Source organism: Pollachius pollachius (assembly GCF_949987615.1).
Source record: "Pollachius pollachius genome assembly, chromosome: 2".
In the NCBI taxonomy this organism is placed as follows: Eukaryota; Metazoa; Chordata; class Actinopteri; order Gadiformes; family Gadidae; genus Pollachius; species Pollachius pollachius.
The window spans coordinates 47,054,312-47,069,072 of NC_136935.1; the positions used below are offsets into that span (position 1 = coordinate 47,054,312).

At 48.1% G+C, this 14,761-nt stretch overlaps 1 protein-coding gene across 2 annotated transcripts in view; it reads left to right on the forward strand.

The window, feature by feature from the left end:
- The window catches only part of mxi1 (max interactor 1, dimerization protein), a 29,565-nt gene that overhangs the window by 1,409 nt on the left and 13,395 nt on the right, over positions 1-14,761 (forward strand). Inside the window, exons 1-3 of one of the 2 annotated variants that reach the window (XM_079729999.1) lie at positions 358-827; positions 1,057-1,159; positions 4,184-4,213. In XM_079729999.1, the coding sequence (XP_079586125.1) occupies positions 755-827; positions 1,057-1,159; positions 4,184-4,213 (206 nt within the window). In that variant the 5' untranslated portion in view covers positions 358-754. Of the gene's footprint in view, positions 1-357; positions 828-1,056; positions 1,160-4,183; positions 4,214-14,761 lie in introns of those variants that run through there. The other variant, XM_079729998.1, reaches the window with a different exon arrangement.

Genomic DNA, 14,761 nt, shown 5'->3' on the forward strand with positions numbered 1-14,761 from the left:
TGAATGGCGATGTCCTATCACATAACACCCACATATCACTGAATCCTTCTAGTAGTAAAGAGTTGAATGTTGTGATTTTTTTTTTCAATAGGTTGCCTTGCTGAAAAGCTGTTATAGGCCACTATTGAAAGTAAATGTCATACTTACTCAGTGTCCTCAAACTGTGGATATGTTAACTTACTAACACGGGCACCGTATTCTGATTCAATTCTTTAGATTCTACTTCAGCCCATACCGGAATTGCTGTAAGTTATAATGGGACTCAGACTCCCACAATGCATCCTGTTAGACCGGCCTACGTGCTCACTAGGCTCTGCCCCTCAGCTGTGGAGATAGGTAAACAAACAGGGAGGAAAAAGGAAACAAGCAGGAGCCGTTTTCTAGCTCTTCACCCTCGGGGATATTTTATATTGTTTATACCCGTTTTTTATTCTTACTATTTCTTAGCCTGTTTCCTATAGATTTTTCTAAAAAAAACACGTAACTACGCTTGTTGCTGAGTTTTTAAACACAAGGCATTGCAAGACAATCGGTCGCCTTGCTGGCTTTAAACACCTTTTCCTATCCTCTCACGACAACAAGCTGCGTGAATGAATCAACGAGAGCCACTGAACAACACGTTTTTATAATAGATCTTCCGTGTGAACGAAGATCGGACCTTTTTCGGGTTGGTTGAATATCAACACCAACTAAGGAACTCCTCAAGGGAAAGGCTGAGGAAAAGACCGGCGAACCAGCAGCCCTGCAGTGTAGAATGACGGCCATCCAGTTGTTGAACGTCCAGCGGTTGTTAGAAGCGGCAGACTATCTAGACAGGAGAGAAAGGGGTAAGGGGTTGACATGTGTCAGATCATGTGTGATGTTCATGGTGTGTGTCACATTTTAAGTGAGTGACATATCCACCAATCCTATCACTATGGATTCGACAACCATGAAAATGTCACAAGTGTAGATTGTACTGTAATGTAGGCCGATGCGTGAGATGATTGACGTGGCACCGGCAGCCTCCGTTGAGCTGTGAGCGTTGATCTAACTCTAGTGTTTTGTTTTTAACAGAATGTGAACACGGGTATGCTTCGGCCTTTCCCTCCGACGAGACCGAAAACTATCAACGGCAGAGGAAATTCCGAACGAAGAAGTTCAACAATAATCACAATAGGTAAGAAATAAATCCGTTTTGTGTGTTGTTGAGCCTCTCGATCTCGTCTCTCTAAAGGGATGTGTCGTCGCCGTGTCAGTGAAACGATTCAGCCCCATAGACGCCCATGACATGTGAGGAGACGTCAATGCGTTATTTCTGGGATGGTTGATAAACAGCGAAGCATTCTCGTAAACTCTGATCTGGACGAATGTCGCTTTGTGGCCGAGCTTTGTGGGAAATACAGTGTTTGGGTAAAAGTGTGGGTTGCCTCCCAATAATCAGAAAAAAGCATATTGAGAGAGTAGTGGCTATTTAAACATTTATTGTAATGACTTGGGGGAGGGTAGAGTGTCAACCTCAGCTAGCTTTTCATCAGCTGATTGTCAAACCTACTGCAGTTGCGGGGGTTAGGGACCGTGTTAAAAGGTACATTGGCAAACAGTGTAACATAACCTTTCAAGTTATAGTTTGATGCCAGAAACTTTGTTATTGGAAAATATATCGATAATTAAACAATAATTTTGATTACAATGCGATTAGAGATTTTTTTTTAAAGTCAAGTGACGTGTACTTTACACTCTAGATTGGAGGGATAGTTTGATCACTCTCCCTATGGAGAGGTTTCTATTTATGGATGTGTTGTTTGCAGGAGAGCAAGGTGAACTCGGGTTAGTCTATTGCTCGACCGCAGTTCAATAATTTGGGACCTGTCGATTATTTAAAACCATACACTTATGGTTCTAAATGAAAAGATATTGTTCGACATTGGGGATAAGCGTTTTAATGTAATTGAATGCAAATTAGGAGCTATTATGGACGGTCTTAAAGGAATGGGTCTCGCTTTTCCACTCAACGTGACTTGTCATCTATAATAGTTGTGGTTAGTGCTAGCTGTGTGGCGATATGCGTGACAGCCGTTGGTGAGGCTTCCCCTGGTCTTGCTTCATTTTATGTGAGGACGTCTAATTACATGAAACTCCCCGTTTCCCTTCCTTAGAAAAAGAAAGAAACCAAAACGAACCACTATTCAATATTAATGTTGCAAAGGAATGGTGCAAAACAGGAACCAAGCATTAGTCATCACAAGAGAGGAACGCTCCCTAGTTCTGCATGGCAACAGTCATTATCAGATAGAGGTCCGGGCATGTTCCAGGGAAGGCCACCTCTATTGTGGCATGTTGAGGCTTAAGGTGATGGGTTTATCCTACTCTACATCCTCTTTCACCGACCGCTCACAGCAATGGTGTCCTTATCTTTCTGACCTTATCCGACTGTGTGTGTGTGTGTGTGTGTGTGTGTGTGTGTGTGTGTGTGTGTGTGTGTGTGTGTGTGTGAGAGAGAGAAAGCAGAAGAAAGCATTGTGTTAGTGTGTTGGGCTTGCGTCTGGTCCCCCCCACTGAAATGCACATGCGTGTGATTGAGTTGCAGGCATGATGATTGCTGATATAGAAGGCTTGCATTGGACTGGGGTTTTTATGACCAGAAGGGCTACAGGAACGTAAAGCGACTTTGATTGATCTCTCTGAGTGTGGCTGTACATTCTCTCCGCTGCAGGGCCGTACACAAGCATGCCTATTTTTTTGTGTTTGGGGGGGAGGGGGAGGTTTGGGGTGAAATACTCATAGAGGAGGAAGCAGTTGATAGGGTTAAGTTAATCAAGATTATATTTTGCTTTCCAAATTCAAAGTCTAATCCAATGCCTTCATCGGACCATAAAATGGGGGATATATAAATTGCCAAAGGGCATGTGTGTGTGAGCGCCCAGAAGTGGTTCGGTTCCAAATAATAAATAACACGATACACACTTAATGTGAGATATGTTATTTGCAGCTATTTTACCGAGTCGACCTGGCCAGCAACCTTGTCGTGCAAAATGTAATCTACACATTTTCACACTCGGTCTTACACAGCCTACTTGGTGGCGAGGACAGTATGCTAATGGTTACAAATGGCATCTGGTATTTTTATTGATGTAAATAATTAAACACTTGAATCCTTATCACCGCCACCCCTAAAACGTGGAAACACACACACACACACACACACACACACACACACACACACACACACACACACACACACACACACACACACACACACACACACACACACACACACACATTCATACACACATTTAAATTTGGTTTGAAACATAGGCAGCATTTTGTAGTCTTTTGTCGTCCAAATAAAGTACGCAATTATTCTTTCTCATCCCTGTCCAACATCAACTGCCTCTATTAGTTGCTTCTGCACCAAGCAGGAAACGGACAATCAGGTTAGCCTAGGATAACACAGATACGAACAGAGAATGGTCGGAGGGGCTAAATCCGTAAAGTAATACTAATGGTCACAAAATTATAGATGTGTGGCTTTCACGATGACCCCTTCTCATGCACCCATGCACCCAGGGCAAGTGTGTGTGTGTGTGTGTGTGTGTGTGTGTATGTGTGTGTGTGTGTGTGTGTGTGTGTGTGTGTGTGTGTTTGTGTGTGTGTGGGTCGGGGGGGGGTGGGGGGGGGCATTTGAGCATCAGGCACAGGGCTTGTCTCCTTTCAGTGGGCTGCCTCACAAAGAACCTCTTAGAGACCCGCTGATTCTCTCTACATTATTAACACAGCGCTGAACCCAGGCGGCCACGTGTGTGTGTGTGTGTGTGTCTGTGTGTCTGTGTGTGTATGTGTGCGCTCTCGCCTGTGTACATGTATTCATTTGCACTTGTCCAGAAGTGCAAATTAACTTGTAGATTGTGAATTTGCATTCAAATGCCAATAACCTTCATCCGGTTTCTTTTCTTGCTCAGTGTGTTTGTGAGTGTGTTTAACGCACTCACATGCTGTCCAAATGCATCAGTTTCCCGAGCAGTTTCGTATGCCACTGGGCCGGCCTGTTTGTCAGTGTGTCATGTTGCTGCTAATAGTAATGTAGGAGGAGAAAGCTCTGTGGGTTACCTATAAAGTCTACATATAATGTCAAATGTGTTTTCTGGTCATTACATTGGCTCGTTGGATTTAATATTTACTCTTTTCCTTTGTCTTTCTGCAGGTCAACACACAACGAGCTGGAGAAGAATAGGTGAGTTCGCCACAGACTTTACCTCACCTCTCCTACAGTAGTCCTGTGCAGAAACACCATCCTGCCACATGAACAAACCCTTTGCCGATGCTCTCATTTCAACCGTCCTTGCGTGAGGTTTTCCACAGTTTTCATTATGCCCCGGTCATAACAAACCAGATTTAGAGGACTTTCATGAGGCTAAGGACCTTGCTTTCTCGCGCTATAATATCTTTACTGCCTTCTGTTTCGGAGCCCTTTGCCCCACAGCATACACATGCACACACAGGCACAACGCTGTCCATATGCTGCTGTTTGATACCACAGCCCCTGTGGTACGTCACTGTATCCCTCCCCCATCAAGATGCTGACCCACAGCTCACTGTGGAGTTGAACCACGTGCACTTTCCTAGGTCTGTCCTCTGCACGCAGTTTGATGTAAAGCCAACAAGGGACCAAAGCCGGCACACAACTTTAGCACACACATCGTTTTTCTATTCATGCAAGAAAAAAAATACTACATCCAAGTGCGATGACCCTGTTGCCTTGCATGCCTTATCTACTTGGGCGTGCAGAGATAGTATCTTTAGCGTAATTATGACCACATTGTGTTACAATTGCGGCGTATCCTGGCTCTTATGGTTTGACCCTGGCCTCTTATCAAGAGAGGGAAGCCGTTGCTTTCTTGAAAGGCCTCATCAGACTGTAAGTTCACCGTCAGCATTGGGCTGAGCTGTGTTTAGATGTTTAGACTGTGGACCTGCAGACTCGGAGATGCGAGCCATGCGGGGCTGTGCAGACTGTAAATAAGTGTGGTTAAACTCGCCGAGGGATTAACATCTCTCACCAGGGGTATGGTAAATACAAGGAACAGAGCCGTTTCGTCATCTCTGAGGGTGTGGGTACGATGAGAGGAAGTTTTTTTTTTGCGACTGTTATTACACGTCACCTCTTCTAGCTGTGTATCACACTCACCCCTCTCTCGAATCCCCTTACTGCAGCCTCTCAAAAAGAATAATGGGAACATTGGACGGAGAGGCGTCCAGTGGGTTAAATATAGCAGAGGGTTGATGTGTCATCGTGGTGGTGCTCATCTCACCACACAAGGCCAGCTGGTCTACCGGCTGGGGCCGGCAGATAGCACCAGGGTTTTTTTTCTACGTGTTCCACTCTCAACTTCTTCAGAATAAACATGTAGTCACCGCTTGTGAAAACCTATAATGGCTCCACGTTGAGGCCTTTTTAGAAGAGCCTGCTTATAAGAAAGTGAGAGAGAGAGAGGGACGTCATGAAACACTATAACCCAGCCTGGCGGTGGGGACATAGCGACACGAGCAGTGACTTGAATACGACCGGTCGGTTTTTAACATGGTATAGCAGAAGTGACGACATTTGTTAACCACAAGACTAATCAGCGGGATGCACCCATCGCCCACCGTCGACACTTCAGTGGTGATATTTACTAACCACAAGATTGATCAGCAGGATGCACCCATCCGCCACCATCGACAACTCGGTTTCGGACGTTTCAACAGATATGAAGATAGGTTTGAGATTAGCCCTCTTGCACTATATCTAATCATTCTGCTGATAACCCAGCCTCCCCCTTCCCCTCCCCTCTACTGCCAGCACCAGCACCACCACGCAGGATATATGTGGGGAATGTGGTGTGGCAATAGCAGCCGGGCCACGCGTTTTGGAGTCCCTGCTCGGGGAACATGCAGAGAACATTCTGTGTCGTGCAGTCGAAAACGCTGGGAGCCACAACGTACTGTTGGCAGTCAATTTTTTTATCAACTGAACATATTGTCAGTTATTTTTATTTCACAAACACATTAAGAGGGGTTTGGCAAACCACAATCTCTCGTAGGGAAGAAATGAAAAAAAATAAAGTGCAATCCGTTTTAGTTTTTTTTAGGGAGCACACTTAAAGTCAAAATCTCGTATAATCTCCCCTTCTCTGGGTTTTTCGGCGACGATTAATCCAATTGCCTTTGTGAGCGCGTGCTGCGCTCTGAGCTATATGTATCTGACAGAGTAGTGCACTCAACTGTGTAGAGCTTATGGCATCACTCTTCTAACAGGAGCAGCCCTAGTTCCGTTCCAGCACACACACGTACACACACACTCAGGGGGGTGGTGGGGGGCTGCTTTCAAATTGGAGCCACCGTTGTCTTCTTCATCTCTTTCTTTTCTTTTCCCTTTTACACTCTGCCCTTCCCGGGCCCTTGTTAACAACCTATCGTCCCCTGGCATCTCCTGCAGCTGTGAGCCGCGTCACGGCCATGGCTGAGCCGCGGCCGCCTCCTGTTAACCCCTGCCATACACCACGGTTCTTGGTAGACAGCAAGACGCAGATAAAAATGAGCTTTATCACACACACACACACACACACACACACACACACACACACACACACACACACACACACACACACACACACACACACACACACACACACACACACACACACACACACACACACATTCCAGATACTCAAACTGCGCAGCCTGATCAGATAACGTCGCCATCTTTGCCTACTTTGATCATGTGGTTCTTAACGGCCTGGCTTCACTTCAACATGTCAGTGCTAAATTACTCTGCCTTAGTCCGGGCTTAACAGCACACATATAGATGCTTTACTGAGCTGGGAGCCATAGCGCTGAGCAGAGTGCAGCCCTGCCACATAATGTTGTTTTTCACCTCTTTTGATCTTTGTCATGTCCTAGACTTGTCTATGAGAGATGCCTCTCCTAAATTACTGTATGGTGTGGCTGTGTGCACCGCTGTTAAATTGCGGCTGAGCAATAACACGAGTCTTCTGCGATTGGACCAGTTTTTTTGTGTATCTTTCAGGCCTTTGCTCGTTGCCTTCACGACCCCCTGTTTATTTGAATACCCTTCTTTTAATCAAGGACAGGCTTCTTGTAAAGACCACACTGCCACTGTTTCCCAGGCGTTGGTGGCGCACAAGCACGCCCGCACGTACGCACACACACACGCACGCACGTAGGCGCACACGCACGCCCGCACGTGGTCGAAGAAGGCGAAGTTGTGTACACAGTGTGCTGCGGAGTAGTCTTTGGCGTCGGCTGCCTGCCGAATATGACCAGAGCTTTGTCATGGCTGTCAGCAGCAGCAGGCCTGTGGCTCTGTGGTGGCAGGTGAAGGGAGGGCGGGGGGCTGTAGCCGCGGCCCGCTTGCTGTTTGTTTAGGCTCCATGTCACCGGGCAGATGAAGACCGCCACGGCTCATTTGAGAGAGACACTGGACCAGCGACGCATTTTTACTTTTTCATTATTTACCCATCCTCTATATACAATAAACGTCACCACCTGTCTTCTCGAATGGAGCCACTGCTTGATCGGTCATTAACCGGTCAGGCTGTAAAACAAACCCCTATCTTGGGCAATTGGCATGCATTAGATAATATCCATGTCGACTAGTACGTAAACACTTTCAATAAAGCACTTTACGGTTTCATTGCTTTATTGCCTTTCTGGCAAATATGATGTAATAAAGATCAAATAAATGGTTTCTGGAACTGCTTTTAAATTGACGCACGAATGCATCTCTCCGACATAGGTTGGCAAATTACAGAGCTGTTAGCAAGCAGTCCCATAAATGTCCCGATGGTCGGTTTTACTTCTCTTCCAAGCATTAAGCAAGCCGTAGCTGTCACTTTATGCAAACTAATATTAAGTCAATGCATCTCCATGGCAACAAGCAGCCAACTGCAAAGCCATCACTCCCACCGCTGCTTTGGTGGCAAACTCTGTCCCACATGACCAACCACCATGGGCTACGTCCTACCGTGGTGAGCCGGTGTTCTCCCAGAGCTCCAAAGTGCAGCGGCAGCAGCAGCAGCCTTACCCACGGGCTTCCCAGTTCAAACAGCCCATTCTCATGCCCCCCCTGCTACAGTCGGGTCGTTTGTCCTGCCCAACGTGACGGCAGCGTGTTAGCTTTTCTTGGCCCGCGACAGCAGCTTAGGGGGCTTGATGTTTGGCCTGTACATGTTGTTGGTGGCGCACATGGAGCAAACTTGCACACATGCTTGGGCAAGCCTACCTCCGCCTCCCGCTGTCCCGTGTAAGACTAGCCTAGGTTAGCTCTGGTTCTAACCGAGGCCGCTGTCCGGGCAAAGTGGAAGGGGACTTAGCGTTGAGGACTAGGTCAGACACACCCAAAGTCACAACGGTCTTGTGTGTCAAACTAGCCTAATCCAGGCTTGCGTGAGCGCTTAGTTAGCATGGCCGCCCTGTTTATAAATACACCGTTGTTGTTGTCATACCTACCATGCCTATCCGGGGCCGCCGCCAGCTGTCTGTCAGACATAATGGCTGTGGCCGATAACGTTGTCTACTACTCTATCATTGAGTCGTTGTTGACATAAAAGCGCTAAGGATGGCGTTTCCTTGATTACATCCCCCATTGATGTGTGGGTCATTTAAAACATCTGCTGGAATTGATAACGAAAATGAGCTTAGTTGATATATACTAGCCCTGTTCTTAAGAGGTGTGCATACCTTTCAATTAGGTGGCAACAAACTTTTGAACCTGAAGATTGTGGGTATTTTCAGCTCACGTCCTCACTCCCCCGCACTACCTCCATAGACTGCAAGCAGACAAGACATGCTGACACAATGGAATCAGTGTAGTGGAGACGCCTTCCAGGAGAGATTAGGTGCTGAGATGGAGGCTTCTTCTGTCACCCCTGAGCCCTCAATCTCTTCCTACCTATCTAGTGGTGGAACATCAGTTGGGCCATTCAAGGAACCGCATCGTCAAATGGACGTGTGGCGGCTTTCTTTCTGATGTTGACAAACTCAAAAGCTGCTTATCTTATTTTGTAGTCTGCGCTGAAAGTCAAAACAGTTTCGAAGAGTCCCCATCATAAGAAGTACAACGTAAAAACAAGTAGAACTGTTATTTGAGCCTACGACTGTACCAGGACAAAGTTACACTTAGCCTGTTCAGAAAGCAGTGCCTGGGAAGCGTCTGTTGCGAGCACAGTGCAAAGGGGATCGTCCAAGAAGACAAGACGCTCACATTTTTATTCTCATGCCCAATTAGCTGCTGCAGAACAACCTGTACTAAGACATGCCGGTCTGCCATAGAGTGAAAGGGAATACACAGCGTTCCTTCCTCCGAACATCACATCCCGATGACTTCCAACCCAGTGTTTATTATGTGTTATGTATGTCAGCCATGGCCCGTTAAATGCGGCGGAGCACGGATGCTCGTGGATGAGCCGGCGTCCCAGGATGGAATGTTCCGCAGGCCTGTCGTCGTGCGTCAAACGGGCGTCTCACGCAGGCAACCGCCCCGACCAGAACCCGTACAGCGGGGAGAGGGGGGGGGAAGACGGCCATGGACAGGGACATGGAGCGCTTGTCAGGGCAAGGGAAATAAAACGCAGAAAGCAGAGGAACGGTCTCAATCATAGCCCTTTGACGACGGCGCTATTTATAGCCGTAGAGCTGGGTAAACACTGCTCGCTTCTGACCAATCACGGCGCCCCCTTGAGGTTAGCAGTGCGCCAATCCCCGCACTTGCCAGCTCACGCTAACTACGGCACTCTCAGCGATGACTGTTGGGCAAACAGGCTCATCATGCAGCCCAGTGTGCGCTATTGCAAGGGAATCATCCGGAATCAGAAGCAGAGTGACTTCCATTTATTTGGATTAAGGCCGTTTCTATTTCCGTCCCGGTGTGAAGATCAATTATCCGTCGATGGAAAATTGTAAAACTCTGACGCACCGTTCCCATGCCCCAAGTCCCCTCAGTGGACGCAGGACTCCTCTATGGATACAGTGCTGTGCCTTGGGGGGAGGCTCTGGTCAGGATGGTGGAACATCTGTCCTGGGGCTCCATAGGGTTTGTGAGGCAAGAGCCTGTTTAGGATCCAGGCCATACTGGACATTTTAATCCAAAGCTTCTCTCCGCACCCTGTGGGTCAATCCATGCCAAAGGCCAGTGGATAGAAACAGGGGGATGGTGGGAAAATGTAGGGTGGGTGGAGATGAGCTACTCTGGGGGGCAGCGTGAAGATTAAAGTGGGGGTGGATGAATAAAGAAATAGGGACTGGGAACATTTGTTTTGGGGCAAAGAAGCATATCCGATTGTGACAGGGTGAGCCCAGCGAAAGGCATCCTTTCCCTCGCCCTCTCACTCTCTCAACCCCTCACGGCCCCAACCCCCGCCCCCCATCCTGAGCAAAGCTTTTGTCAGTGTAGCAGATTAAAAGGCAGTTGTGCACGTGCAAACTAATCCGTGTTTTAGGAATGCTTGTCTTCCCGGTCTCCAATGGCCCTGTTACGCACACTGCACAGCTGGCCCCACCCCTGCCACCTTATTCCCCCTCCAGTCAGCTGGTTTACTGTGTGTGTGTGTGTGTGTGTGTGTGTGTGTGTGTGTGTGTGTGTGTGTGTGTGTGTGTGTGTGTGTGTGTGTGTAGTGTGTGTGTCCTTGTTCATTGTTCAGATCTCTTCCTGTTCCACTCAGAACAGTACATCTCATCCAGTTCAGTTCTCCGAAGAACTGCACACAGACGCATGTGCACACACGCACACACACACACACACACACATCAAGTTGTCCCCGCCAGTACATCTGCGCAGCTGAGCATGGCTTTAGCGGGGTTGCTACGACGACGGTACCGGTCAGGCCTACCGTCTTCTTAATGCGTTCCCCTCAGTTTTTTCAATGGCAGGGTCGAGTGTGGCAGGCGGCTGCGGTGGTGACTGGGCCCACTGTGGGACGAGACATGCCTCCTTAGCCCCCTCTCTGACGGAGGAGTGACTGTGGGCTCCGTCTGCATACGTGTGCGTTTTTTAACCCGCACGCCGGTGCGGTCTCTCTGTGGGCTCCGTGGATCTCACAACCTAGACTAAACATCCTTCTGTCGATGGATCTGTCTGTTCCACGGGCTGGGTGGGAGGAGGAGGAGGAGGAGAGAGAAGGATGTGGAGGGAGAAGGCATCATCGATGTCGTGAATGCCTTTTTTATAAAAGTTTAAAAAAGAAACTCATTCTGCACAGCAAATCAGGAGTTCCCTTCCTGTCGGCCCACACATGCGGCTGTGAATCACCCCCCGTCGACGTTTATGTTACAAGCCCCGTGCTCCCGTCTCCCATGTTGAATCTGGGTCAGCATCCCTGCTACAATTCCAGATGAGTTCCAAGTCTACTGCGCAATAGGGTTGCCCAGTGGGGGGGAGGAACAGTGGGGGGGGGGGGGGGGGGGGGGGGAGTTCCTCACAGCCGGTCTGTAATGTTTATTGAACTTAACCATCATCCATCAGTCTGGCACTCGAACCTTGTGAAATCAGCCGATTGTTGATGCAACACAATACAGGAAACTACGGGAGTCTCAGGGTAGAGGGTTTGTGAGAAGCCAGGCTCGGTGTTTGATGCGTGTCCCGTGTTGAAGATTTGATTCTCATCAAGGGCTCCACTCGTGCTTAAAATGTAGGCAATGCGGTGCTATCCCTATAAGCTGCTTGGGCTAAAAAGGGTCCGTCCTATGGACGTAAGTCCAGAGATTTGAAGATTGAGAGTGCCTGGAGATTGGCGTGTTTCCGCTTTGATGGGCTGTATGTCGATGCAAATGGACTCAAAAAAAGAAGCTGTAACGATGTGAGGCGAACGCAAGCTTTAAGCCTCACTGCCCACTGCACCACGGGTGCTCCAGTTCTTTACCATGGCTTGTTTCCGGGCAGATTACAAATGGACAGAATTTCTCTCTCTCTCTCCCTCTCTCTCCCTCGCTCTGGCTTTCCCTTTCAATGAAGCACATCTGTCAAAGTGTTTTAGAAAAGAGGAAATAAGTATTACTTCCATCAGTGGAAGGAAGCCTGCAGCGCCAGTTGTGTGTGTTTGCATTTGTGTCTGTGTATGTGTCTCTGTATGTATGAGCTCAGAAACAGATAAGCTGGCATGGCGTGTCAATTCCCTCTGCAAAACATTACTTCCAACAGACTGGGTTCAATGCATAGCTTATTGATTTACATTTCAATTACCTCCTTTTAATTGAATTATTGCCCCTGATAGCCCTAGTCCCCTGGCTCTTCTTCACCGTATGAGTATAGATTTTATTACAATGGATAGAGCGATATGTGGGTCTAGTTTATCCTTAGTAACATGTCAAAACAAGTGCTTTTCCAAGCGTCTTTGCCGTTTGGTTTTGAGACAGCATTCCAGATATAGGCTCGTTTCCATACAGTCATTTCCTGCCCATTCCCCCCCAGAATAATAAAGCAGTTAGCAGAGGCACATATGGCCAGCCTCGGGTTTTCGCCAGCCAAGCTGTTATTTGGCTGTTTGATGACTGTTCCAGCAGGCTCAACTCGCTAGAGTAGTAGTTTCCCCCCCATAAACCCAACCCCCCCATTCAGTCAGTCAGGTGCCAGTGGTTCTCTGTATAGGTGAGCGTGTGACCCCGTGCTGCGACCCTCTGCAGTCATGTGACCAGGGCAGGGGCTGTGCAGAACAATCCCCCCCCCCCGACACACACACACACACAGTTTCCGATTTTACAGAAAGGTCGAAAGAGAGATGAAGCGAGAGGCAATAGATTTGAAAGTAGCCATGCTATCCTCATCATGATGTGGATGAAACCGCATGTACCGATTAGTACTGCAGCACTGTCACCATTAACCAGTTAACCAGCCATAACCGGGGCCTGCGTACGGGGGTCTTTGTGTTGGGTGCGTGAGGCAGAGCTTCAACTGCAGCTCTTATGGTCCGATGCTCCATTTAAGGTCCAGTGTAGAAGGCTAGGCTTCACTCGGCACATTGAAACTGCACGGCACCGTGCATAGCGGCCAGTGATCCCCATTCTCCGTGCCCTGCCGCTTCTGCATAATCAGAGCGGGGGCTTAGTGTGACTGGCCTATTAAAATAACCCCCGCGTCATATTTCAGTGAGGGCTTGAATGCGTGCGGAGGGCTGAGGAAGACGCAGTGGCCAAAAAGGAAGTATCTTTTCACTTGTGTTTTGACTGGGGTGTCTAGTGTTCTCCTGCAGGAGGGGAGCCATGTTGAAAACGTGTGTTGATGTCACATGACGACGGAGCAGAGGGGAAACATGGGGTTAGTTTCCACAAGGCTTTTGTGTTTCGGCGAAGAAGTTGTAATCACTTCCAATTACCTGGCACGTCTGCAAGGTCCTGCTTCATAGGCTGCCTGTGACAGGGAACCAGGAGAGAGAAAGAGAGAGAGAGAGAGAGAGAGAGAGAGCCAAGAGAGCGGGAGGGGGAGAGAGAGAGAGAGAAGGGGAGAGGGGGAGAGAGCTTGAGGGGGAGAGAGAGAGAGGGAGAGAGGGAGAGAGAGAGAGGGGGAGAGGGGGAGAGTAGCAACAGAGAGGGAGAGAGAGAGGGGGAGAGAGAGCCCAGGAACTCCTCCAGCCTTAGCCTCATCAACTCCTGTACGGATTGATTTTATTTTTGTCGGCTCTTTGCCCCGGTACGGAGAAACTCGATCCCATGTAATGATGTCTTAATTTCCCCCTCCACGTGTCAGTTAAGAAGATTTACTGCCGCGACCATCATTGGTGATATGTAATTAGTGTAATAAGTGGGTGAAGGGTCATATTTCCTCCTCCACACTGTGCGATACGTAAGTAGGTCAAACTGGTGTTGGTGCGAGCTTGCTTGGGGGGTAGGCACTGCGGCGTGCGAGCAGCTACTACTGCAGTCGTGACTGCACGAGTTAAAGCGGCATGGCTGATGGCTGGGGCGGGTGGGTTGGGAACACGGGACTGGGAAAGCGAACGGTATCGACTGGTGTAAAACGGTGCCAGAAATCTGACCCTTCTCCTTTAAGAGCACATGCAGCAATCGTGTCAGACATCTTGGATGGCCTGGGAAGTCATTCATTATTTACCTCTTCACAAGTTTGGAATCTAGGCCAGCGTCATATTCATACTTCTCTCCTCTTTTGTCGTCTCCTTCCCCACCAAGGGGGCTTTGGCTACGTAGGAAGTCGGATGCAAAATAAGCAGAAAATGAACTTTGTTTTGCCACCACACTGTTTTTTTCTTGCCTCAACCAGTGTGAGAGTGTTATTTATACATGAGCAATTTACATTTAATCTGAGAGTAAGCAGTATCTCTTCTTCACCTCATTTCCTCCGTATTTGTCCAATCAAAACCCCGGCGGAATTGCAATCGGGTATCATGTTAATATTTATCGTTTTCATTTTACTTAGGATTATAGCTAATACATTATATAAATGTACCATTAGTGCGGTATAGGATAACGTTGATGGCCATTGATATGAACACGGCCTTCCCAGAGAAACACCGGCTATATTTGTGCTCATCTAGATGGGAATCTGAAACATCCGTGATGGATTAATTTCATGAGCGTTCATTAGGAGGGCTTGGGTCTCTCCAAAGCTTCCATACGTGAATAACATTGCCTGGCATTCTCTATACTCGGCGCACTCGCCACGTGCGAAGGCTATTGCGTTTCCCCCAGGGTTTAGCAACCCCCTGTTCGCACCTTCAAGCAACCTTATGATTTCCCTCACATTTGAAGTCACAAGGCCTACTCCAAAAAACAA